The 27,129-nt window shown below is 43.9% G+C and overlaps 1 protein-coding gene across 13 annotated transcripts in view; it reads right to left on the reverse strand.

Moving 5' to 3' along the window:
- LOC132702184 (fat-like cadherin-related tumor suppressor homolog) overlaps window positions 1-27,129 on the reverse strand; it is a 347,569-nt gene that overhangs the window by 10,190 nt on the left and 310,250 nt on the right. For 10 of the 13 annotated variants that reach the window (XM_060670670.1, XM_060670671.1, XM_060670679.1 and 7 more), the window contains 15 exons: window positions 18,687-18,842; window positions 17,959-18,075; window positions 16,084-16,236; window positions 15,820-16,030; window positions 14,704-15,746; window positions 13,389-14,649; window positions 13,101-13,325; window positions 12,737-12,760; window positions 12,059-12,496; window positions 11,153-12,007; window positions 10,524-11,006; window positions 8,295-8,837; window positions 7,217-8,235; window positions 3,551-5,706; window positions 445-1,409 (listed from right to left, as the gene is read on the reverse strand). In XM_060670670.1, the coding sequence (XP_060526653.1) occupies window positions 445-1,409; window positions 3,551-5,706; window positions 7,217-8,235; window positions 8,295-8,837; window positions 10,524-11,006; window positions 11,153-12,007; window positions 12,059-12,496; window positions 12,737-12,760; window positions 13,101-13,325; window positions 13,389-14,649; window positions 14,704-15,746; window positions 15,820-16,030; window positions 16,084-16,236; window positions 17,959-18,075; window positions 18,687-18,842 (9,649 nt within the window). The remainder of the gene's footprint in view (window positions 1-444; window positions 1,410-3,550; window positions 5,707-7,216; window positions 8,236-8,294; window positions 8,838-10,523; window positions 11,007-11,152; window positions 12,008-12,058; window positions 12,497-12,736; window positions 12,761-13,100; window positions 13,326-13,388; window positions 14,650-14,703; window positions 15,747-15,819; window positions 16,031-16,083; window positions 16,237-17,958; window positions 18,076-18,686; window positions 18,843-27,129) is intronic. The other 3 variants (XM_060670680.1, XM_060670677.1, XM_060670683.1) reach the window with 3 other exon arrangements.

Here is a 27,129-nt window from a genome sequence, read left to right on the forward strand (position 1 = left end):
TTTGTTATCCGAAGTGTTAGTGCCTAAAAGTTTGGGAAATAGTGTCCGTCTTACGCGGATGTACACGGATTCGTGATGTGTAATTCCATGAGATGTGTGTTAACACGGTTTCCGGCTATCTTGTATTCACGCTGGTAACCAGGCCGGATGGGATCGGACATCCCGTATAAGATAATTGCGGGAGCCGTTTGAACAATCGGTCGTCATTTTATGACAATTTATTTAGAAGTTGTTTCCGTTTTTGTATAACCTGGAGGATGATGGATTGGTCCAGACCCTTCTCTTAAGAAGGCATTCTTTAGGATATCTGAATAATGTGAAAAATTGTGCAAGCTGGCCGAATGACCTTATGCAGTCGTGGCCATTAGAAGTAAAGAAAAAAGAAGAGCCGTGGATTAGATAAGAAGCCGAAGAGAAAAGTGAATCTTGGAGTATACGCCTTACCGTTTTTAATCTTCGCCTTGTCGCCGAAGTTTGACGCCAGCTGTACTTGCTCCGCCCACTTGATTTTCTCCGAGTCGTTGTAGTTGCCGGTCACGCAACCTTGCGGCATGCTGCGGTTCAGGTTGCGCACATAGTCGGGCGGCACGTTCTCTAACTCGTCTCCCGCCGAGCCATAGCTGCGCAGCGTGTCGAGATTGTTGAGCATCAGCGTCGCCGCCGCGCTGTTGTTGTTGCATCCGTACGCGGCGTCGTTTTGCGAACTGGGAGTGTACGACAGCGGCCTCGGCTGACACATCGGTTGCAGCTCGCGGTGGTTCACCTCGAGGTTGCTGAGTTTCGAACCGCGTTTAAAATCGCACATCTCGTGGGGCCTATTCGAGTTGAGCACGTTGTTGTCTTTGACGTTCTCGTTGTTGATCATTTCGCGTCTTCGTTTCTTGGCGCGTCGTCTCACGCAGCACGTGCAACACACGATCAACGTGAGGAGAAGCAAGGCGGATAACGCGACGGCCGCGTACAGAAGATCCTTCCAAGTGACGTTGAAGAACGTCGTCGAGAAGGCGGTCTCGTAGACTCCGTTCGCGCATAACGGACCCGTCACGGTGGGCGGACACGCGCACCTGAACGAACCGATCTCGTTGAAACACGTGCCGCCGTTTTGGCACGGGTTCGAGTCGCACTCGTTGAGGTCGTACTCGCAGAAGTCGCCGGCGAAAGAACGACACTTGCACAACGGTCCGTCGTCGCCTTCCTCGCAGACGCCGCCATGCTTGCACGGATTCGGCGAGCAGTGTCTGCCGTACTCGCATCGTTTACCGCTCAGGCGTAGAACGCACTCGCAGACGTAGTCGCCGGCGATGGTGGGAGTGCACTTCCCACCGTAGAGGCACGGGCCGGACGCGCACGGGTCCGTGTCCAATTCGCAGAGCGTCCCTTTGTAGCGGGCGTGGCATTCGCAGTCGAATCTGCGGATCGATAAGTATCCTATGATGGGGAAGTTCTTAATTCGACTCCCAAAATGTGTTTTAGATACATTCGTCGGGTTCTTGATCTTAAATGAGTGAAAAGTGAAAGAGATGTTATGTTGTATAACTCAATTCAACGGGCTTTTGTTAATTTAGGTTTTCTATTCCAACTGAACCTGTGTAAGTTTCTGAGACAGATTTAAAAAAACCAAACTCAAAATATAATCTGGATTAATCTACAAATTTCAACGTTCAGTCCCCAATTCAATTCAATTGATGTTATGTTGTAGAACTCAATTCAACCGGGAAATTGTTAAGCTTTCTATTCCAACTGAACTTGTAACAGTTCTTTAGAAAGATAAAAAAAGCCAAATTCAAATGTAACCCTTAAATAAGATATAATAGGTATAATCTGGATTAATCTGCCAACTGCAACATTCAGTCCCCATGTAAAAGGCTCGAAGTCGTGGACAAATAAGATAAGACAATTTGTATCAGAACCTTGCACGTTGTCAACTTCCGGGCAAGAATGAAATTGGTGCTCTTTCAAAGATAATGGTGGAAATCTAGGTTCTTGATCTTAAATGAGTGAAAAGTGAGAGCGAGTAGAATTCAATTCAACCAGGCAATTGTTAAGTTAAGCTTTCTACTCCAACTGAACCTGTAACAGTTTTTGAGATAGATTAAAAATCACTAAATCTAACCGCTAAATAAGATATAATAGATGTAATCTGGATGAATCTACCAATTGCAATATTCAGTCCCCATGTAGCAGGTTCGAAGTCTTGGACAAATAAGATAAGACAAGTTGTATCAGAACCTTGTACGTTGTTAAGCACCTGGCGCCAACATCCGCGCAAGAATGAAATAGGTGCTCTTTCAAAGATAATGGTGGAAATCTAGGTTCTTGATCTTAAATGAGTGACAAGTGAGAGGATGCTATGTTGTAGACCAGGCAATTGTCAAGTTAAACTTTCTACTCCAACTGCACCTATAACAGTCTTTGAGACAGATTAAAAAAAAATGTAACGCCTAAGATATAATCTAGATTAATCTATCAATTGCAACATTCAGTCCTCATGTAAGAGGCTTGGACAAATAAGATAAGAAAGGTGGTTTCAGAACCTTGTACGTTGTTAAGCACCTGGCGCCAACTTCCGCGCAAGAATGGAATAGATGCTCTTTCTAGGATAATAGTGGAAATCTAGAGAAAGCGTTAGTGCCCTGTTGGACAAAACGAGACGTTCCGTGTGATAACTCAAACGTACTCGGACTTTGAATTTGACAGCCAAAACATGATTTTTTTCATCAGGTTCTTGGTCTTAAATGAGTAAAAGGTGAGAAGGAGGTTATGTTGTAAAACTGAATTCAACACGGCAATTTTAAGTTAAGTTTTCTACTCCAACTGTAGCTGTAACAGTATTTGAAACAGATTAAAAAGGACAAATTCAAATCTAACCCCCAAATAAGATGTATTAGATATAATCTGGATTAATCTACCAAATGCAACATTCAGTCCCCAAGTAAAAAGCTCGAAATCGTGGACAAATAAGATAAGAAAGGTGCCTTCAGAACCTTGTACGTTGGTAAGCACCTGACGCCAACTTAGGTGCAAGAATGAAATAGGTGCTCTTTCTAGGATAATAGTGGAAATCTAGAGAAAGAGTTAGTTGCCTGTTGGGCAAAACGAGACGTTCCGTGTGATAACTCAAACATACCCGGACTTTCAATTTGGCAGCCAAAACATGATTTATTTCATCAGGTTCTTGGTCTTAAATGAGTGAAAATTGAGAGGTTATGTTTAATGTTAAGTTTTTTACTCCAACTGAACCTGTAACAGTATTTGAAACAGATTAAAAAGGACAAATTCAAATCTAACCCCTAAATAAGATTTTTTAGATATAATCTGGATTCATCTACCAAATGCAACATTCAGTCCCCAAGTAAAAAGCTCGAAATCGTGGACAAATAAGATAAGAAACGTGGCTTCAGAACCTTGTACGTTGGTAAGAACCTGGCGCCAACTTAGGTGCACGAATGAAACAGGTGCTCTTTGAAACATAATAGTGAAAATCTAGAAAAAGCGTTAGTGCCCCGTTGGGTACCAAAACGAGACGTTCCATGTGATAACTCAAACGTACCCGGTCTTTGTTTCCCGGCAAGTGCCGCCGTTCATGCAGGGCTGGGAACCGCACGGACCTGGTGGGGTCAGAACGGTTCCGGTGTCGCAACTAAACTCCACGTTGGCGAAGCGTTTCAGGACGACGACCGAATTTTCGCCGGACTTGTGCAACGGCACCGACACGCGGCTGATGCGGATGTCGTCCATACAACCAGAGAGACCCTTTTGTACGTCCTCGAAGCCCAATATCGACGGGTGCTGGTGTACTTCGGCGCCCAAGTACATCTCATCGCTCTGGAGGTTTAAAATCTCGCTGACCCCGGGCGCGGAGCCTTGGGCCGTGAACGTTCCGTCGATGATTATCTTGGCGTTGTTCCTGTCCCGTTCCAATTTGATCTCGTGCCAACTGCCGTCGGACACGTAAACGTCACCCACGCGGACTATACCTTCACCACTGCCCAGTTCGAAACGGTACTGGACGCCGCCGTTGACTATCTCCAGGATGTTGTAGTCGACCTTGCCGGCGGCATACATCAAATTGCCGGTAGGTTGGAGCGTGCGCACACGCAGGCTAAGGCTCAACTGGTCCTCGATGGACTTTTTGTTGATGATCCGGTACTGCGAGTAACTTTTACCGGCGAACGAGATCGGATTTCGAGCGATGTAACAGTTCTGGTCGTGGCACTTGGATATGTCGACGTCACAGGACGCGCCTGCGTAACCTTCCGGACATTGGCAGGAATAACCTGTCTGGGATGCGTCGGGCACGCAGATTTTGTACGCGGGACACGGGTCGCGCGCGCACTCGTTAACTATCGTGTCGCACTTTTCGCCGCCGTAACCCTCTTTGCAGAGACACTCCAGTTTCTGGCGGTGTCGCGGCGACACGAAACTAGTGACATCCGTGGAGATGGGTTCGATTACCGAGATATCGAGCACGTAGCGATCCTGACACACGCCGTACATGCAGTATTGTGCGTTACACTTTAAACGGATTATCTCCTCGACTACGAGCTTGGTGCTCTCCTCGAGCTCCTCCAGGTTATCGTTCAGAGCTTTTCTGATACTGTCGGGGCCGTAAAAGCCGTCGTCCGGTCTCCGGACGGTGAACAGGACGTCCAGGTCCTTATGGGCGTTGCGTTTCGCCCTTAGCAAGTCCTCGTCCAATGACGGCTGAACGCTGATGATCACCACGTCCTTCAGGCGGCAACTCATAGCGTTTCGGACTGCCCGCACGAATCCCTTCCTGTGACTGAGAACGAACGACTCCGGAGTGATATCCCTGAACCGCACGCCTACCGAATTTTCAAGCATCCCCTCGGAGAGCACCTCCACGTTGATTTTCACCACGTGATGGGTGAAAAATTTTCCGTCAGTGACCGAGACGTTGAGGCGGTACTCGCCGACGTCGAGGCGCGGCAACGCTATCAGCGTACCGTCAGTTCTGTTGATCTGGAAAAGCTCGTGGGTGGGGTAGGCGACCCCGGCAGTCGGGTGAAGCGAATACGTCAGAGTGTCGTATCGGTCTTGGTCGTTGGCATACACTTTGCCTATAGTACCGCCCGGGTATTCGTCCAGGTACGAGTTTATGTTGATCTCCAACGGCGTGATGATCGGCGGGTACTGCGACTCCTCGATCACCTTGACGGCGACCCAGGTGTCGGAATAAAGAGGCGCGCTGCCGTTATCAAACACCCGTATTTGTAACGAGAAGTTATCGCGGATTTTGTGGTTGAATTTCGCTGCGGTTCTGAGCACGCCGTCCTGATCCAGACGGAAATAGTTGCCTTCGTTGCCTAACCTGATGTCGAACGTGTACGGCACGGTATTGGGCGGGACATCGTCGTCGTTTACTTCGAACCTCAGAACCGGGTAGCCAAGCGGTTTGTTCTCTTGTATCACCGCAGTGTAGTTCGTCTGAGAGAACAACGGGGGGTTGTCGTTGGCGTCGGATATCTCTATATTGAGCAGCGTTTGTCTAGAAAGCACGGGCACACCGTTGTCTTTGGCTAATATCTCGAGGACGTAACCGGATACGGACTCCCTATCTAAGGGGGCGGCAACAGAAACGTAGCCGGATTGTTCGTCCATGGCGAAGCGGCGCTGATTGTCGCCGTGGATGATCGAGTAGGTGACGTTACCGTTGGCGCCGCTGTCCAGGTCCGTCGCGACGATCTGAAAAGGGCAACTATTAGTCGCACAGTGCTAGCTAGAAATGATTTTATTCACATTTATATTGTACAAAGAGAAACGCCTTAAATTTAAAAAAAAATAGTTACTTTACTCGATTTAAACCATATACGGGGCAACCCAAAAATATAGTGCGTAAGAAGGAGCTTTCAATTTTTTTTATTAAAACATATTTTTTTTATAAGACGGTAAAAAACTAGATAGGGTGTTCAACAAAAGTGAGCCTTTGATAATTGCTCCTTGCTCAATTATTTGGCACACAAATTTAACTATTATATTTTGTTAATTTTGCAGTTATATTTAATACCTCTTCCTTATTAATACACTATTGTTTGGGCTTCTCACAAAATCGTTTTATGCTTTTAGCATGTTCTGCATGTTTTCCTAAAAAGTCTACGAAAAATTGAGCATTTTTACATTTAAATTGTTTTCCTGCACCGAAATGTTCTTTTGGAAAATTTCCGTCACATTTCGCATTTCTCCGTTTTACCTTCCCCAACAATTTTTTTTTGTGGAAATGCGATACATTTTTATTTAAAAATCACTTTAGTTGCACAAAAATTTTAACTCATTTTACATTCCAAATATCCGTATGAAAAATAAAATTGCGAAAAGACATCCAACCATCCAAATCTCACCGAACTAATACAAATGATTAAAAAGCAGAAAAACTTGATTATTTTCTGTTAATCAAGGTTTCAAAATACTACTACAATATGTGCTACTATAAAATATTGATACTAAATATATCAACATAAAGAACTGAAAAGTTGGTAAAATTAAAATATTAAAAAATACCAAATTGAAGAAAGTCAAAAATAAAAAAAAAAAATTGTAAAAATTATACCTTGTAAGATTTCGAAAAACCCCCGAAGCTTGATACATTTTTTTTTAATTTTTAATATACCCCAAAAATTGTCCATGTTATCTCATTTCACCAACCTTGTAGTTGGTGAAATGGCATGTGGCATATGGCAACAATATCTATTTTAAGATAAGTTTGTGAAAAAAAAAAAAGGTAAAATTTCTAAAATAAAAAAAATTGCTTCGAAGTCGAAAAAAAAAATTTGTTCTTTTATATGGTCGCCACAAGTCACGTAAGCTGAGTTAGGACGGATGGGCCGCATGCCGTTTCAGCTACGCAAGAACGAATGGGAGTACGACATAGACCGAAGATCCGATAGGCAATGTTGTAATAGGTGGTCAAATAGAACAGTGCTTTGGTTTTTGGAGAGAGTTTTATTCAGGGTTGAAACCCTTACGCCACCCCTTAAGTTAACATCAGAAGTGGGATAGTTCCGTGTCCAGTGTTGCAAAAGCAATACGAATTAGGGTGAAAATGGCGGCAGAATTGCACATTTCACTTAAACAGTAGTAAAATTTGTAATTAGACACACTTGTAGCCAAAATAAATAAATAATTGTGTGAATTTAATTCTAAAAATATATGGTCTATGTCTCTGGTATTATACTAAGCCGTACCATAAGACGCTCACCTGTAAAATTTTGTCGCCGACGGACGCGTCTTCCCTTATCCTGGCGCTATACGACGCCTGGTTAAATACCGGCGCGTTATCGTTACAATCGGTGACGGTGATGTTGACGGTGGCGATGTTACTAAGCGGCGGGATGCCGCCGTCTATAGCTTGGATCGTCAGGAAATAGTCCTTAGCTCTCTCGTAGTCCAGCGTGTCGGCTATGGTGATAACGCCCGTCGTCTTGTTGATGGCGAATTTCTTGTGCTCGTTACCCCCGATGATCGAGTAGAAGACTTCCGCGTTCGGTCCTATGTCCTTGGAGGTTGCCAGCACCCGTACCACCTCGGTACCGATGGCGTCGATTTCCGGCACCGTCGCGAAGTAGTATTTGTTCGCGAATTCCGGCGGGTTGTCGTTGATGTCTTGGACGTTGACCACTAGGTGGGTAACGGTGGATAGCTGGGGCGTGCCCTGGTCGGCCGCTTGCACCGTCAAATTGTAGAAAGCTCTGATCTCGCGGTCCAGCGGTTTAGCCAAGGTGACGATACCGCTGTCCGGCGCCATCAGGAAATGGTCGTTGAACGAATCCAGAAACGAGTATTTGATTTTGCGGTTGATACCGATGTCCGCGTCGGTGGCGTGTATCTTCGTCACTAGGGTACCGGTTTCTACGTCTTCGGGAAGCGCCGCCTTGTAGTCTGGTAAACTGAAGACGGGCGCGTTGTCGTTGAGGTCGGAGATGACCAGCTCGATGCGGGACGAGCATTCCCAACTGGCGTGCTCTTTGTCGTGGACGTGAGCGGTCAGCGCGTATTTAGCTTGAGTTTCCCGGTCCAAAGGCAGTACGGTTTTGAGGTAGCCCGTATCCTTGTCGAGCAGGAAACTCTCGGAACCTTCCCCGGAAAGAACGTATCGCAGTTTCGAGTGGTCCGGTCCGTCGAGGTCGGTTGCCAATACCGAAAGGACGAATGAACCGGGAACGATACCCTCGGATAGCACTTGCTTGTAGCGATACTTCAGGCAATATGGCGCGTTATCTGGAAAATTCCGCCGAGTTTAAGCGGTATATAAACCCAGCAGGGAATAAAAAAAATACCATTGGCATCCAGAATGGTAACGGCGACTTTGGTAGCGTTCGTGAACAAGCCGTCGGTGACGATTATGTTCAAATCGTAATCGGCAACTCTTTCCCTGTCGAGGGGTTTCGCGACGTAGAGTTCACCGGTCTGCCTGATCTGGAATTGAGAAGAGGGATCGCCCGACGTTATATAAAAGTCTACCGGCGTCGTCAGGTCGACGTCGGCGTCGCTAGTCGTTAAAGTAAGTAGAACCGTGCCGGGTAAGGCATCTTCTCTAACGGAGCTCTCGTAGAAATCGGATTTGAAGACTGTAGGACTGTCGTTGTAGTCCTTTAATCTGATGACGACAAACGCGCGGGCCGAATGCCTGGGTGTGCCGTTGTCGGTAGCGGTGACGTAGAACTTGTACTCGGCCCGCGTTTCCTTGTCTAGCCTCACCAGCGTGCTGATCCAACCCGTATGAGTGTCGATCGCGAAACAGTTTATGATGTCGGTGGTCTCTGATGTCAAACTGTACCGGATCTCGCCGTTGCTGCCTTGGTCTTCGTCGTGGGCGATGACTAATCAAAAAGCACTCTTTATCTAACATCAGCTCGTTGATTAGATCTGGCTAGATGGGCTTACACAAAGAGAAATAAAAATATTCATTCAGCTAATTATTTTAAAAAGAAGGCGCTTCGCGGATTCTGGCCCTAGAGGGACGCATTGTTTTTCTATCAAGCTCCTGCGGACCACTATGGAACTTTCGCAAAATCGATGTAATTTGATGTATAAAGTGTCCTTCACATCTCGTCGAACTTCAAAGTTACCGCACACTTCGGTAAATATTAAAATTTGTACTCGTAATTGCCATTTTAAAATTACATATTTTTTTAAATATCTTGCGTCCCCTGTATTACAGACGAAACTTTAAGCTCTCTCTCAACACAGTTTACAATATTGTTTTCATATCAAATTTTCACATCTTTAAAAGTTTTTCATGTATCGCCGATAATTCACCCACAAAAGCGGATCTATTAGAATTTTTTGCCCACAAACGACGCACCCTGTATATAATTCAACAATGTCCGAAATAGAGAACATAGCCCTGGAACTCCTTAGTTTCCTGGTATCAGAATTAAATGGTAAATGGTTTTCAAAAAACTACTTGTTTTCTGAAACTATGCAAATACGTAGTAATAGTAAATGATGTCATCGCGTCTAGATTGAGGGTGAGAAATGGTGATTTTCATTTGGATTTTTTCAAATATCTCAAACAGCGTATGCGATAGACGAAAATAGTAAAAAAATACAAAAATTGTAGCCCTTGATACGGCTTTTAACACTGTTTGGGCGGATTAACTATTGTTTGTGCGAATTTCAATTTACGGTGTTTTTCTGGATGCCAAAATAACCACAAAAAAAAATCAAAAATAAAAAAAAATACTTCGCGTTATTTAATTGCTCCCAATTTAAAGAGTCTAAATGCGGGTTCAGACTTCTACTTCTCTCCCAAGCCTGAACTTATTATGTTTTTTAATATTGCACGGAATGTCGCGAACACCCTGTACAATACTTAAAAAACCATAAATACAAAAGTTTAAGCTGTCTATATGGGCTATATCTTCATGTAAAATAAACTGACATCTAAAACAGATTTGAAATTATTGCCAATTTTCAATAATAGAGGAACCCATTTTTCAGTATATTTGAATGCGGCGCACCCTGTATATTTTTTAAAAATTGTCAATTGTTAATGGAGTCGATTTCTCTGCGTCTTCTGGTTCAAGCATTTTTTTGGTCTTGTAGACGGTTTTTGAAAAATGGTCTTTTTTATAGACGCGCGATTTTTATTTTTTTTTTACATACTTCCCGACCCCCCAGCCCCCCCACTCTCAATAGGTTCCGTCACGGGGCAAAGCTGCATAGATGTGCCCAATATGAAGTCGATTGCTTCAAATTTCGGACACTTATCGTGTTTCATAGCAAGGTCCAAAAAACAGTCGAACATCGCGAAAAAAAGATGAATACCGGCGTCGGATCAGGGTCACTTCTTATATTAAAAAATTTTTTTTGACGGTGATCATTTCTATACCGACGGCGATCCCGTAGGAAATAGGAAAATTGAAAGAAAATCTCTTCAGCTATTGTTTAGGATACACATTAAAGAAGCACTGACGCAGAGCGGATGGAGCGACACAATCAAGTCATTAAATATTGTACACCTTTTAAATATTGCGATGACAGATTGTAACAACTTCCCTTACCCTTGAGAATGGGCGTGCCTTCCGCGACATTTTCTGCCAGAATCAATTCGTACGCAGCGCTCTCGAATTGTGGCGCATGATCGTTCTCGTCTTGGACCTGAAGGGTGATCTCGGAGAGCGCGGTCAGGGGCGGGCTGGAGTCGGTCAGGGCCAACACCCCTACGACGTGACTTGACTGGACCTCGAAGTCTAGCGGCCGCGCCAGCGACAGCTGACCTTGGCCGTCGACGCTGAACTGGGGGTCTTCCTCGGAATCCGAGACGATCTGGAAGTTGACCGACACGTTCGACACCACCTTAAGCCTCGCGATCGCGGTGCCGGTCGGGGTGTTTTCCGACAGGAAGAACTTTCCGTCTTTACGCTCGAACACTGGTGGCGAATCGTTCGGGCCCATGACGACGATGTTGACCGGTACGTCAGAGTGCTTTCGTTCCGGTTTACCTTTGTCGGTTGCCCGGACGAAGAATTGGAAGACCTCGCCCACTACGGGTAAAGAACATTCATTATATCACAAGTGTTGGAATTGCACTACCACTATTAGTAGTAGGAATAACTAACTTCACTATTACCCGTCCCCGGGCATCTTGGTAATCTAAGGAATGTTAGATTAGAGGATAGATTCAACTTACCCCACGCGAACACGTTGCCGAACAAAAACATTTCCCCGGTGATGGGATTGATTCCGAAAATATTCGTCACTTCCGACGACTTCTTCTCGTAAATCGAATACTCGATCTCTGCGTTCGGGCCATCGTCCGCGTCTACCGCTTTCACTTTGGCGAACGTCAAACCTGTAGTGAAATTTGACGGGATGCTCACTTTGTATTCTTTGAGCAAGAATCGGGGAGGATTGTCGTTCTCGTCCGTCACCCTCGCGCGCACCATGAGGAACGCGTTCAGGCCGCCGCCGTCCGACGCCATCACCGGAATCTCGTACTGCTTCCGTTTCTCGCGGTCCAACCGCGTCCTGGTTTGTAGCCGTCCCGAATGTTTATCGATCGCGAATATTTCGTTCAACAAATCCGAATGAATGGTGTAAGTCACGGTACCAAACTCCCCGAAATCCTGATCGGTGGCGTTCAAGGTGGTCAGCGTAATACCTGGCATACGATTTTCGGGTACCGTTACGTCGACGACGACGTCCCGGAATCTCGGCGCATGCAAATTTGCGGGAATCAGTTCCACCTTGAGGCGGACGAAACTAGTGTACACTCCGTCGCTCACCGAGACGTTCAGCAGCATCATTTTCTGGTTGCCGAAGTTAGCGAGGTTCACTAGGGTGACTATTCCCGTAGCCGGGTCCATGGAGAAGGTCTGCTGCTCGTTGCCCGACACTATGGTGTAACGTAGGTTGTCGCGATCCACTTCGTCCACGTCGCTAGCCTTCACGAGGGTCACGAATTGGTCTCGTTTTGCGCTCACCGACAGTCCGCAGGAATAGGACGTTTGCTCGAATTTCGGCGGATTGTCGTTCATGTCGATGACTGCGAAGGATGAACAATAAAGTGAGATATGCGTTTTTTTTAAACGCTCACCTTTGAGCCAAACGTGGGCGGTACTGTTCAAGCTGGGCACGCCTTGGTCTGTCGCGACTACGACGAAGTGATGCGAGCTAGCTTCTTCGTGATCTAGCGATTGTTTCAAGTAGACGCTGCCGTCGTGTTCGTCGATGTAGAAGTAGTCCGTTGCGTTGTTGTTGTCCTTCTGAATAGAGTAAGTGATCTTCTGGTTGATTCCGGTGTCGTTGTCGTGTGCGACTACGGTCAGGACGGGCGTGTCGAACTGGGCCGCTTCCGAAACGGACACGTTGTAGTTTTCCTGACCGAATTCGGGAGGACAATCGTTCACGTCTTGAAGGACGATGGAGACGGGTACCTCGGCGTGAACACCGGACACGGAATCGGTCGCCCTTATGAGAAGTTCGTATTGGGGCGTTTGCTCGTAATCCAATTCGTCTATCACCGATATCACGGCTAGAAAGCGAACGGATGTTGAAAAATATGAACGAGATAAGCGGAGCTGCCGGAGCAAGGAGACATCGAATTCGTAAGATGAATGGGGCAAAAGTAGCAATAGGTATCATATAACTTCATGATCATATAATTTTTCGCAAACGGTGTGTTAATGGCGGGGAAGTGTGGGAACGCATGCGAAACTAAGCTAAGAGACTACAGCGCGAGGGGCGGTTAGCATACTACCAGCTTAATACTCACAAGGGCCGTTGCTACTGTCAGGAGCTGCGAAAAACAAGCGTGTATTAATTATTTGGGACCGCATCGCTAACCGACTAGTTCGTAAAAAATGTTAAATATTTTCTAAAAGTTTTGCGTGCTCTGCATTGTTATTAATCATGTTAAAAAAGGGATAAAAACCAACACCACTCAAACACGTCCAATGATCTACGCAAAACACACGAAACCCGTTAATACCTTGTGGTGTGCCCGCGGACCTATTAAGGTGCCGTAAAAATTCCGTCAGGTTTTTGTACAATACCCGATTACCAGGTGAAGTTTCTACTGGACAAGAATTGGGCGATTAAGTTGGGCGACGATAACCCGTTGCCGAACGAACACTTACCGGTGTTGAAATCCAACGCGAACTCCTCCAGTTCGTTGCCACGGACGATACTGTAAATCAATTTCCTCGATAACGGCGACTCGGCCTCGATGGATACCGATAGCGGCGAGTGAAGTTCCACATTCTCTGGAACCGTTTCGGTGTAGAATTGCTTCTTGAATACCGGCATCGACTTGTCGATAACCTTTACGTGGACCGTCACGTCAGTCCTGCACGGTGTAATCCCTAAACCCGAGACCACCGTGAGTCAACTTGGTTTTAAGGCACTTATTCACGTGTGAAACCTACCTTTGTCGTAGGCCGCGATAAGGAGTTCGTACTCTCGATTGTGTCCCTCGAGTTTCTGCTTGATCTCGATGTGGCCGGTCTCTCTCTGCACCTTGAATAGTTCTCCGTGACCTCGGATGAGTTCGTAACGGACTTCCCCGTTCTCCGACGCGTCCAAGTCGATCGCGTGAACTTGGGCGATAACGGAACCTTTCTCGTCGTCCACCGACACTACCGCGTAGTACGGCAAGTTTACGAACATCGGACAGTTGTCGTTGATGTCGAGCACGGTGACGTTGACCACAACGTGTGCAACCCTAGGTCGGTCTCTAGGCGGCGCATTACTTTTCGCCTCGACGATGAGCTCATAGTTATCCCGCAACTCTCGGTCGAATTTTTTACCGGTGGTGCGTATTACACCCGACGTTGGTCCTATCGTGAACATGTCCGTCGGATTGAGGATCGCAAATTCCAAGTGTTCGTTAAGAGCGCTGCCCAACACATTAACCACGCAGACGGTGGTGATTTTGGTGGTGTTCTCGATGATGTTACCCTCGTAGAACGCTTTCTGAAAAGCTAAACCCGAATTGTCCGAATCCTCCACACGCACGTAGACCTTGGCGATGCTGGAGAACTTCCCATCGGATACGCGCACATGCAACTTGTTCAAAGGTTTTAAATTTTCCGGGTCTGCGAGCGTGATGAGGCCCGATCGCGAGTCGATCGCGAATGAGCCGATTTTATTGCCCTCGATGATATCGTACTTTAGGTAGTCGATCTCGGAACTATCCGGGTCGGTGGCGTTCACTTGAATGACCGCCACGTTTTTATACGAAGGCAGTAGAAGCGTTACGTTGTAAGACGCGCTTGTGAAAAGCGGGGGACAGTCGTTGACGTCCGTGACGACGATGTCCACTTTGGCAGTAGTCTCGGACTCGAGTTTAGGTTTCCCCATATCCGACACCTGCACGTGAAAACTGAAGTTGGGCATGGCCTCGTGGTCTAACAATCTTATGGTGCGTATCGCTCCCGTATTCGAGTCGATTTGGAAGTATCTCCTGGGGAGCACTTCGATTATGTCGAAATGAAGTAGCGCGTTCCTCTCGGAATCCGCGTCAGTAGCTTTGATCACCAGCGGCTCGCTAGCGTTTGTCAACACCAGTGAGTTGATCGGCACCGATTCGCTCACCAATCCGTAGTAATGAGACTGCAGGAATTGAGGAACGTTGTCGTTTTTGTCCAGTATATGGATGATGACGTTACACGTTGCGGAAACAGATGCCTGAAAAAGCAATTTCCGGTGATATGAGACAAATATAAGGGAGAAGTTACGCACCATGTTAGTGGCTATCACAGTTAAGTTGTAGAACTTGTCGGTCTCGTAATCCAAATACTTCTGCGTCGTGATTACTCCGGTGCTGGGGCTGACTATGAAGACGCCGTCTTCGTTGCCAGCCAAGATTTCGAATTGCAACGACGAGGTGCTTCTGACGTCCATGTGAGCCACGTAGCTACCCAGCGGTTGGTCCTCGTAGATTTCGGCGGCAATCTCTTTGTTGACGAACCTGGGAGGGGCATTATCGGCCATCGTCAGAGAGATGTGAGCCGGTACGGTCGAAGACAGCGACGGTTGACCGTGGTCCATTGCTTTAATGTGCAGAGTGTACTCGGAGGCCGTCATCAAGTCCAATTCGCGGGCAGTCTTTATCGTCCCCATATCCGGGTCGATGGAGAATACGTTACCGACATTGCCGCTGACGATTGAGTACGATATACGAGCGTTCTCGCCTTTGTCGTGGTCCACAGCTAAAGCGCGGAGCACCACACTACCCACAGCTGCAGTTTCGTATACTTTTCCCACCAATATCTTATCGGTAAAGTGGGGAGCGTGGTCGTTGTGGTCGTGGACTATTATGTGCAACCTGGCCAAGTTCTTTTTGGCTGGGGTTCCGCCATCGCGGACCATAACCGTTAGGACATGTTCGGACAACGTTTCGCGATCCAAAGCGTTCGCCAGCATGATAACTCCGGTGATAGAGTCCAGTTTAAACGTTTTTAACGAAACAATATTTTCCGCGGAATAAAAACTGTATATGAGTTTGTCGTTTTCGTCCTTGTCGGTCGCACGAAGCTTGAAAATTTCCGTATCGACAGGTACGGCTTCCGAAATATCCACTTTGTACGACGAATCGGAAAACTCCGGACGGTGATCGTTGATGTCAATGACGGTGACGTTCAGCTGAGTGTAAGCGACGTTCACAGTGTCGGTCACGCTGATGTTAAGGAAGTACTCGTTTTGGAGCTCGTGGTCGAGCTTGTGCGCTATGAGGATGTTACCCGTATCCCTCCCTATGTAAAAATCATTTCGCTCGTCACCACCTGCAGAAATAAGTAGAGTGTATGTAGTATAAAATCAAAAAAACGTACTGGGTGTTGCAGGACGTCGACTTACCCACAATGTCGTACCACAGCGTATCGTTATCTAGGTCGGTGGCCTGGATGAGTGCTACCAAGAAGCCAATTCCGTCACCTTCCGTCAGTTTAACGGGCTGAGGTGTTTTAACAGTAGGAGGATGCTTGGAAGTTTCCGGAACCGGGACAACCCGTACCGACACTTTGCAGATGCTGCTTTTGGTTGAGTTGCCGTTGTCCGTAGCCTTGATCTACGCCATCAATATCGAACTTAGCGTTTAGCTTAAATCTCGAAACCACTTACGTTCAGCTCATATTCTTGACCGGGTTCGAAGCCCTTTTGGGCGTAGACCATGCCGGTACTGTTGTCAATCTTAAACTTGGAGCGGCCCTTTCCCGATTTGATGTGGTACCTCAAACGGGCGTTGTCTCCTGCGTCTCGGTCAAACGCTAACACCTACACGAAATAATACGTTTAAACGTGTCAAAGATAACGCCTTGAGTTACTCTTTGGGTTTTTTTGGTTTGAGGTCGAGGCATATGAGAATTGTGCATAACTTCAAGAATAATTAATAACAGTTTTCCATTTTTCTATCCCTGTGGGGATAGGGTTATATTAAATTGAACTTTGGTTCGGGGACCATTCTCGCTGTCATTCGACTAAACAAATCAACCCTCTCAACTACAACTGGAAAATTGTGTCGCGGCAGCGTACGAATTCAAACAATCGTAACTCATCTTCGTGTTTTACAAATGACCGACCAAGAAAAATGACACGTACAGATAGAAAACGGATACAAATGAACGTCGAGCGTTTTAGTAGGGGGAGTCTGAATGCGGGCTCGTGGCATGCATCGTGCACATTCGCTATTGTTCGCGGAAAGGACGCGAAAAGATGGTGAACGAGCGATACCGCTCGCAAGGACGAACACAAACGATTTTGTTTTTGATCGCTTTAATGGGAACGTTAGCGTTATCCCTCCCACGGTGATGCGGTTTGTGCTCGCCCCCCCGGTTTGATAACGAACGCGCAAACATTGCTACGACAAAACGGAAACACAGAACTTGCATCGGAGTGGTGTGGGCGGGTGCATAACAGAAAACTTCCCGTGTCCGACGTTTCGGACGGGTTAAAAAGGAAAATATTTCATGCACAGGAAGAAGCGATGTGTGATTTCGGTGTGATGGGTGGCGGCGTATGCGGGTACGTCGTTAAGGGAAACGGCTGGATCTTTTTGTTTTCGCACTCTACGAAAAAAAAGCAGCACAATAGGAAAAATTTTAAAAAATAAAATGACATGTTGAAAATCTCAAAAATCAGGTGTCTAGAGGTTGAAACGCGGATCTTGTCCTAAAATTTATAAAATTTATATTGGGTTAACGAACATAGAAGAGCGTTTAAAAACAATAGTCTAGATTTTAATTATGCTACACACTTAAAGTAGAAATTTAAATTTATTGGAAGCCATTGAGATTAACAAAATGACACATCCAAATGTATTGCTTAACGATCAATTAGAATTAAATACCTCTCCTTTATTGAATTTAAATTCTCGCAACAACATTAATTAAGGTTTTATGGTCATTTTTCGGAATATATAGTAGCAGGTAGTTTGTAAATATTACATTTGATAAAGACACCGTGTTTTCGAGACAATTGTCATGTAAAATATATATATATATATATATATATATATATATATATATATATATATATATATATATATATATATATATATATATATATATAATTTCGTGAAAATCTGAACTTTTAGTTCTTATTTATTGTGATAAATGGATTTTCATCGAGTATCAGTTCAACTCGGTTTCTTTTCCCTACAACAGCGTTTTTACGAAGAAATGGCAGTCATAACACGCAGAATTGTGAAGGAAACCCACTCCTCAATCCGGACTATAAATCCTACCATCCTGCCCTTTGTTGTTCACTGCAACTAGTTTTGCAGATTAGCGAAGAAACTATATTCGAAGCTATTTTTTTGCAGGGAAAACAAAAAGTTATTAGCCGTTTCCCAACGGACAGTCTCCGAATAAAAAATCCCCGGAGCCCGATTAGTCATGCCGAAAGGACGCATTCTCTACGCGTCGCCACAAACTGACGACTCGTGTCTGGGGTCGCGTACAAGCTTCAGTTAGTGTGCGATTTCTCGTCCTGCCTTACCCGTACGGCGGGATCTAAATCCTTAAAGTCACGAGGCCCGTGACTTTCCCACGGCTCCGAGTCGGTAGCGGCATCGGCACCGTCGAAATCGTCCACCAAGTATCCTCGAGCATCGTTCTGGGGCAGTGCACAAAGGGGTTAATGTCTCGAATTGTATTTACAATGGCTTGTGCGTTCGGTGTGCCGATTGGGTACAAAACGGAGAGAAACAGAAACGGGGTGTCGGGAAATGGTAGACAAGCAGCTACACATACAAACCCAAAAATGCCAAAAATTCGCATGGGACAAGTTGTACCGAGCGATTTGCGAATACCGTTATGGTACCATAATTCCTAATACGTACAAAGTTCCGCTGCGCATAATAAATGCTCGGACGCGTTCATTTATTAAAGCCTGTCCACTTTATCGTGTTTGTTGACCGGTTACGAACCTGAAGCCGGGGCAATTTGTCAAAACTATATCGTTCAGCATCTAGCAAACTCCGTACATAACAACGACAAAAAAGGGCCCCCGTGACGGCACGTGCAATACGCGGCACGTTGAATATTTTACGGAGGAGAAAAATGAATGTCTGGGAGCACGGAGTGACATGTGGACGGTACGTGAGATAACGCGAGGATGCGACCGGGTAATTGCGTTTATTTTCCACGAGACGACATGTCCGATATGCACACCGCTTTCTTATATTTTCTTACGGTGGGTGATGCGTTAATAGAGCGGTGAATTACCTGAAACATGGCCCTGTCGTAATTTCCCGTAGCTGGAATGCTGACGCTGTAGGAGATCTGTTCGAACTCGGGCGCGTTGTCGTTGATGTCTTCCACTTTCACCACCACTCGAGTGGTCGACGAAAGAGGCGGGTCTCCGTTGTCGGCTATCAATACCTGCGAGAGTTTTATTGGAATTTTTATTATCTAGTTAATTGTACGTAGAAGGGCGATATTCAGTAACATGAAGCAAGGCCGAAGTACTGCTGTGAAGAGGTCGAAAAACAGATTGAGTTGAGCTGCGACTTTTTCAATAATCTTTGAGATAGTTGGTAACAAACTGATTGATCTAAATTCGTTTTCTTTCTTTGGAACGGGTATAACTTCAGCTTGGTTCCAAGAGCCCGGGAAAACCCAGGTCAGCAGGCACTTGTTAACAAGGAACGTGACATGATCGACTAAATACGGAGCAGTCAAAAGAATGATTTTTATATCAACATTGTCTGAGCCATGAGCGTTAGTTTTAGTAGTTATCAAAGTTTTATTAACACCCTCAAGGTAAACTTTAGCAAAACGGAATAAATTAGGAGAAAATTGTTTATTAATATAGTTTGCAGTTCACAATAAAACCTAACAGGACAACAAATAGAAAATAAATTTGTATGTATATAGCACAGAATAATCAATAAAAAACAATCAATGCACAATGCCCCGCAACACGCCATTGCCGATGTTTGCTTCAAAAAATTCACCAACGCTATAATAGCCCTTACTTAGAAGAAAACTTTTAATTTTATATTTAAAATGTTTTTCGTTTAAACGTTTAAAAGATTGTGCGTTATAAGGAGAGTTTTGTTGCAACCTGTATCTCGGAAGCACGAGATTATTGGCGCACTCCGGGTGTCATACCTATGAGAATCAGAACCCCTCGGCAAACTATCGGTCTTGAAGTGTATCTCACGAATACTTTGAAATATAAATATACATGGAACCGTCATTATTTTATGTTTAATAAACAATGGCTTACAGTGTTCGTTAAAATTTGAATTTGTAATTATCCGTAGTGCCTTTTCTAGCATCTTAAATATTTTAATGGTGTATAAGAGGAGTTACCCCACAGTATGGTGGCATAGCTTAAACCAAAGTAAGTTGACTTCAATACATCAAAACTCACCATTCTGCCAAGTTGTTGCAAAAGAAAATGAATATTTGAAAGATTTTTACTTAGCTCGCCAGTGTGTTCCGACCAATTCAGAGTGTCATCCAAGGTAACGCTCAGAATCTTGCATCCCTTGCCACATGTCAACATACTGTTACTATTTGCTGAAAACCATGCTTTGGCCTTAGATAAAGTATATGTTTTAATATTACTCAGGGTAGTGATGTTCCTGTTAGAATTAATAAATGTTGTGTCGTCAGCAAACAGCTCAATCTCAGTATCAGGCATAATGTACTGGCAAATAACATTTATACATATAATAAAAAGGTGTGGTCCCAGAACGGAGCCCTGTGGTACTTAGAAACTCAACGCAAGCCAAATCAGACTTATTGTTCTTTACGCTCACAAACTGTTGTCTATCTGTTAAATAGGACTTAAAAAGTTTGAGTGGAACACCACGCGCTCCATAAAATTCAAGCTTGCTCAAGATAATCTGATGAGAAACACAGTCGAAAGCCCTTTCTAGACCCATGACTATCTCCTCCACCACCTTCATCAAAGCTCTAGTTGAGGAGAACTTGCTTCTGAAACCAAGTTGGACAGAGTCAAGTACTTGAATTACTTCAACAAATTTGTATAGTCTCTCTTTTAACAGCATTTCAAAAACTTATCGACTTATTATCGACCATCTGAGGGTCTCAGTTTTTAAATATTGGCGTTACTTTAGAAATTTTAAAAATACTTAGGAATATTCCTTCAGTAAAACAACAATTTATCAAGCTAATCAAAGGTTCCACCAAAATATCCGCGGTCTCCTCGAGTAATCTGCTATTCAAGTCAAATGCATCCATGCCAGCTATCCTTAACTCTGTTTTTTGAATTTAATAGAAATCAAATCGAAAGAGTATAAAAGTTAATTGCTCTAAGACTATTCATAGACAATTCATTATCGGATGCCGAAAAATATCTAAAGGCTTAAAAAAAGGTTTGGATGAAGGTCTTTCTGCAGCTTGATATTACAAGAAACAATACAGTGACCTGAGATATCACTCATAACATGAACTTCAATATTGCCACATATGGATAAATTGGGGGTGACCAGTACATCACGAAGCAAGTACAGGTTCATATCTACCATAACTTCATTTGGTGCTCGTCAGGAATGAAGCACACGAATGTATGCCGTAGATTGCTAGGCAAGGTGGCCTTTAGAAAGTTTCGTATACTTCTATCAATTGATCTATCATGTCCGCTATCATAATGGACTTATTTTAATGACTTTTGTAGATAATGTCATATTCATATTGAATAGGCATAATTATGAGTTTTAATGCACCACTGCTACAGGATTAACGGTTCAGATGACGTCTTTGTCGATCAAGACAGCGTCGTTGTCACTCCTATCACTTATCGAAAGAGGTTTCTGGAAGCGCGGCAAACTACCAAAGGTCCGCAAAGTCCCTTATTAACCGGCCCGAAGTAAACGCGGTAAATTTTTTAATCCTCGGTATTAACGTAGGGCAGCGATAGAGAGGAGTCTCGGGCCAATTCCTGCTCAATCCGTTTGACAGATTGCTAACGTTAGAGCGGTCGTAAATTTTCCGGAAAATCGAGCATTAAAACGGCGTCGTGGACGTCGAACAGAGTCGGATCAAGTTTGAATTTCACACGGCCCTACAATGAAGCGAACGTATTCGTCGAGTACGTCCATGGATGTTTCATTAAAGAATTACATTTGCTTTGTTAATAAAATTGTGTTCGTGTCCTCTGTATTTTTTTTATTTCTGAAACAGTCTAAGATACCTAAATGGAATCCCTGTTGGATTACGTCAATTAACGAAAAAAACATGGATGACTTGTGAGATTTTGATGTTTGTAGAAACTGAATTAAACTTTTGTTCTATAAGGGTGAATTACGTAGTGAAAATAAAAGCCAAAAAATTATTTTAAAATATGGGATAAAGCGTCTGATTTTGGGCACTGTTTTGATTATTTAATGTTATTTGGCCTTTCAATTTTAATTGAAGAAGTGATCATCCCTCACCGGCTAAGTTTGGGGTATTCAAATGGATCTTTATGTAGGATAAAACTCCTTCATTTTCATAACCCACGCACTAGATAGCAGATGTTGCGAAGAGTTACTGAAAAAGATCTTTACATCTAGATCTCTATCTCACACCAGAAACCACCTTAATTGTGCGGCTCTGGAGAAAGAATTGTCGGTCAACACCAGCTGAGTGAGCTGAGGGCTTTAATTTTTGATCACGCGTAACCGTTTTTATACGAGCAAGTTGCTCTATCAATAAATTATTTGAAAGCAACTTCATAGTGGCTGTCAAACCAAAGTTAAATGGCAACAAAAACAATATTTTATATAAATATGCATAAATAGAAAGAAATTTTGCCGGCGAATTGCGTCACCATTCATCATCACTCATTACGAAGGCGACGCTTCACAAACTCTTCCTCGAGGGCTCCGTCACCATCAAAGTGGAAAACCTCGCATCCTCGCTAAGTATTAAACCACTCACTGCCGATTTACCGTGAATTATCTATCGTGGGCCCATTTTGAACGGTGACGGCTTTCCCGCGGGCGATAAACATGTTTCGGCATTGTTTTGTCGCTTCCGTCGGCAAGAAGCGCGCCGCGACGCCCGCGTGACGAAATAACCCGGAAAGTTCCGGGAACTCGGCGCACGGTAATTCGAGCGAGATTAGCCGGAAACGCTCGTTACGCTTGCATTGTGCAGTCTGTCGAGGATATCGACGTTTTTTTTTGTCTGGATAAGATACCAAATCGTTAGTATTCTGACTGCCATTCTTCGGTAGGACACTGCGAACCGTAATGGTAAGTAATGGTAAGGGACCCGGCACCTCCACCAGGAACAAAAAACAAAAAATACAGGAAGGAACTTGGGCTGATAAGTAAAAAGTGTCAGGTAATTACATTAATTACAATTCATTTTACTGCAACGTCCGAACCAAAGTTGAATTGAGAATTTGGCACTCCAGAAAGGAGATCCTGATGAATTTCTAGGTCGATTTATAACTATAGGATGAGACATGGATCCGCAACTACACTTCTGAATATAAAAAACAGTTAAAACAGTGGAAACAAGTCAGCCTCAAGTCTTCTTGTAGTAAGGTTTTAGTGAGCGTTTGAGAAGTTGCTTTATCGACCAACAATTTGGATTTCCCCATAGCTCTACTGAGCTAAACTTATATTTGCAGATTTGATTTTCTGCTGCAATCATTGGAGGAGGGGTCTCACGTTCATGCCATTTACACAGATTTTTCGAAGGCCTTTGATCGAGTAAATCATCAAATCTTTATCAAAAATTTGCGAAACATTTTAATCCAGGGGATAGTTAACATCGTTTCTTACTAAAAGAGTGCAGATTGTGCGCGTTCAGAGCTTCCAATCCACCGAAATTAAAGTGCCTTCTGGTGTTCCCCAAGGACCACACTTGGGACCCCTACTTTTCAATGTCTATGTGAATGATATTGCCTCATATTTTCATTACGCATTTTTCCTATTATTTGCTGACGACCTAAAATTCCGAGGCTGTATCTTCAGTTCTGTGAGCTAATTGGTTCTTCTTACCCGCGGTAGGCAGCTAACATTTTTATCAGCAAGACCAAATGTCTCAATCGCGAAGGTTCCGCTCAGAAATAAGCTGGTGGTGGAGGACAAACCCATAGAACAAGTGATGCAATTAAGATATCTGAACATAGATATATCAAGCACCCACGACCCAGTTAAAGACATAAGGAGCCAGATTAACAAAACATCCGAACTATCAGCATGCCTACGAGATATAGTCTGTACATGCGCAAGGATGGCAAAATTAGAATCTCCAAGACTTGTATCAGACCCGTCATGACGTACGGCACCGAAGTCCGCGAAGACACCAACAAGACGAAACAAATGCTAAGGGTAGCAGAGATGAAAACACTGAGGACAATAGTGGGGAAAACAAGAAGAGACAGAGTAAGAAACACAGATGTCAGAGAGCAGTGCGGGATACAAGATATTATGATATGGGGAAGACAACGTAAGACGCAGTGGTACAACCACATAAGACGTATCTCTCAGATTACTGTGCTTCCACACCTGGATTGTTGTTCCTGTTTGTGGTCACCTTCGTATAACATCCACATACAAGCCATAGAAATATAAAGCACTTAAGGAGCACCAAGGACCTGAGGAAATCGATTACTTGGAATTGGAAATTTCCCTCCAACTCTCTCCAGTCGTCGCATGCACCATTTTTTATAATCTACTGCACTCAAATTCTCATGGACCTGAGCTGTTATGTAAGATTAGGGTTCGCGTTCCCCCTCTTACAGGTTCGATCGTACAAACTATGGGCAGAGTTCTTTTCTTACTAGGTCAGCTGCACTAGCAAATGGTTTTTTGGACTGCTTCCAGAGTGCAGGAATATTTAAGAATGAAGTTAAAGACTGTCAGTAAAACTAGTCCGCTGTCTGACTTCTGGATAGTATTGTTATATGTGTCTTACTCTCGTGTCGACTCCTATATTAATATTTTGCAAAACCAATGTTATATATCTATTTTTTTCTGTTTTATTTTTGTTTATTTTATGTTATTTTGTTTAAGTGAATCTTATTTTATATTGCACGGTCGATCCGTTAATAAATAAATAAATATTAAAAAGAATGAAGCGTATTAAGAATAAAGCAAAAAAAAAAAATGGAAAACGTTGTTTTCCTCGTCAGACCTGAAACTTATCAATCCGCTCTCGTATATTAAGCGAAACACAGGTCAGTCTAACTTTTTTCCCAAGCAACTTCGGAAGGAATAAACATATGGCATCGAGCTGGCGAACTGCCTTAGTATCAGCATCAAAAATCGAGAGAATGAATAAATATTTTTAGCCATTCAAAACGTAACTGTACAATAGCTGCTATCAGACTGAGCAAAGTACACGAAGGTTTTGGTAGGTACTGGGGAGTTCATTGGCGTAGTGCCAAGAAAATATCGCACAACGGTTCATTTTTCAAGGCGAAGTTTACCGCGAGAGGGACGGGATAGCGGGAGGGGCCGATAACCGGTCTAACGACGGTAACCGTAATATCGTGTCTGCTAAATCCCTCCACCCGTCGCGAAAAATTAGGTGCAAGGCAAAGTGCACCGTTGTAAAATTTTCCGCATATTTACGACGTGTCCATTAATTAACCCCGGCCGTTATTAGGGGTGAAACCGAGGGTGACTTATCATCTTTGGACGTAATAATTAAGGCCGACGGGGGAACGCTCTGAATTACCGGCGGGTTACTTTTAAAATTACGAGACGCCTTAATCGAGTCGGGAATCCGCCGCACGAACCTCATTACAAACCTCCCGCCCCCCGTCCGGGTTCGCGGTATCGGGTACGATCGATATTTTAACATTACGAACCGATGAATTTGCTGTGGTCGAAAAAAATGGCGGGAATGCACTCCCCGTCAAAGAAGAAGAAGATAATACTTTTTGGGAGGGTTAATTGTGCAGAAATATTTTTGCGGCTTTTAGTGCTCTCTACTACTTATTTACTACTAATTTAATTTAAGTGACATACATCTACGGTTCTTGCAAAGACTGCTAAGAACTGCATCACATTTTTTTCTCTTCTTTTTTCTAGAACCCATAAAGCCACAATTGCAGTTCATTCATCCAACAGTAGCGCATTTATTTAGCATTACACTAATTGCGGTCATTATAGTCATTTTCACTGTCCGAATGTCACCGAAAAGTCTTGATCCCACTTCTGATGTCGGAGAACAAAACCAAAACCAGCTTACTTGCAACTTGCAATGTAATATGATTTGGCAAACCTATGAAAGTATCAGCTATCAGGAAAATTGCAATACGGTTCCAGCACCATCGAGTAAAACACAGTTTACGGGAATATTTATCCACCTTTGGCGACACACGCCTCTCCAAAAAAGCAATGCACTCCGGCGACACACGCCTCATCTGGTCACACTGTTTACCTTCATGTAAACCTAACCATCTGATAACACATCGGCAGTAAGACTCCGCTTACGCATTCCTGTGGAAATGCCGGGAAAGTAAGCACGGAAAAATTGTTAGAGAACATCCAAAAACCATATAACCAATAACCCCTTTTCCGTTCGCATCACCTCAAATAATAATTTAATTTCTATTTCGCAATGTCGAAAAGATTTGCCGTTGTCTCAAATGTTCAAAAAGACCATTGAGGAGCCACTTCGGAGAGCTTCAATATGAAGTACTATTTAACCACCTTGAAACGGTAGCGAATATATAAAACTACCCCCAATAATGAAATAACCAAGTATTAGTTTTATCTATTTCGTAACCTCAAAAAATTCTGACGTTGTACCAAAATGATGTACTACTCAACAACCTCAATAATGAAATACCCAAGAATTCGTTGTATTTATTTCCAAGTTTCAAAAAAATCTGACGTCCTAGATATTGACGATGTACCTCACGTTATGCGGATATGGTTTTTGGTTGTTCCCTTACAATATTTCCGTGTTTACTTGCCCGGAATTTCTACAGGAATACATTTTTTTAATTAAGGTAAATGACGAACTGGTGCACTGTAATATTCCTCTCATGATCTTCAACCTTTGGGTCGCAGCCTGTTCACATGACGCGATAACTAACGACATCTACTAAACGTTAATCAAGTTTCACGTTGACAGACTAAGATCTGCCTGCGTCTGTAACCGATGTTTCGAATGGTATCCGAATTGCCGCGCGGATAGACATCAAATAAATGCCTTCATCTGAGCGCACGGTTTCACATTTGCAAATGGGACCTTGCTTTGACGGCGGCCCGTCCTCGCGCTCACAGAAGTCGCTACTCCCGATAATTGGACTGCCGCCGAATTACTAAATGCACTGCATTGGACCTTCTAATATCAGAGCTTTAAAGAATTTTCTGACTTTTATAGTTTTCGTCGAAAAACCAAACCCTAAAGTACGCTAAATAGGTCAATTTAACACTCATAAAAACTCTAGATAGAAAACAATAATGAAAGAGTTAATAAAAGGAAGGATAAAAATCACCTCCTGCAACTTGCATGGAAGGTTAACTCTGCAAATAATGGAAGCATTACGAGAACCCAGTTTGACAAAACCTCTATAGAAGCTTGGAGCAAGTGTATGGGATAAAGGTAAAATGACACTAAAACAACCATAACTATGACCATAAAACAACAATCAAACAATCCAAGGTGCTGAGTCCTAGAAATGATCAGGCAATTCTATACGTTTAAGCCCATTCCATCAACTTTGAATCAATGGTTCAGG

The sequence above is a fragment of the Cylas formicarius genome, unplaced genomic scaffold (genome assembly GCF_029955315.1).
Source record: "Cylas formicarius isolate icCylForm1 unplaced genomic scaffold, icCylForm1.1 PGA_scaffold_5__7_contigs__length_24384050, whole genome shotgun sequence".
Classification (NCBI taxonomy): Eukaryota; Metazoa; Arthropoda; class Insecta; order Coleoptera; family Brentidae; genus Cylas; species Cylas formicarius.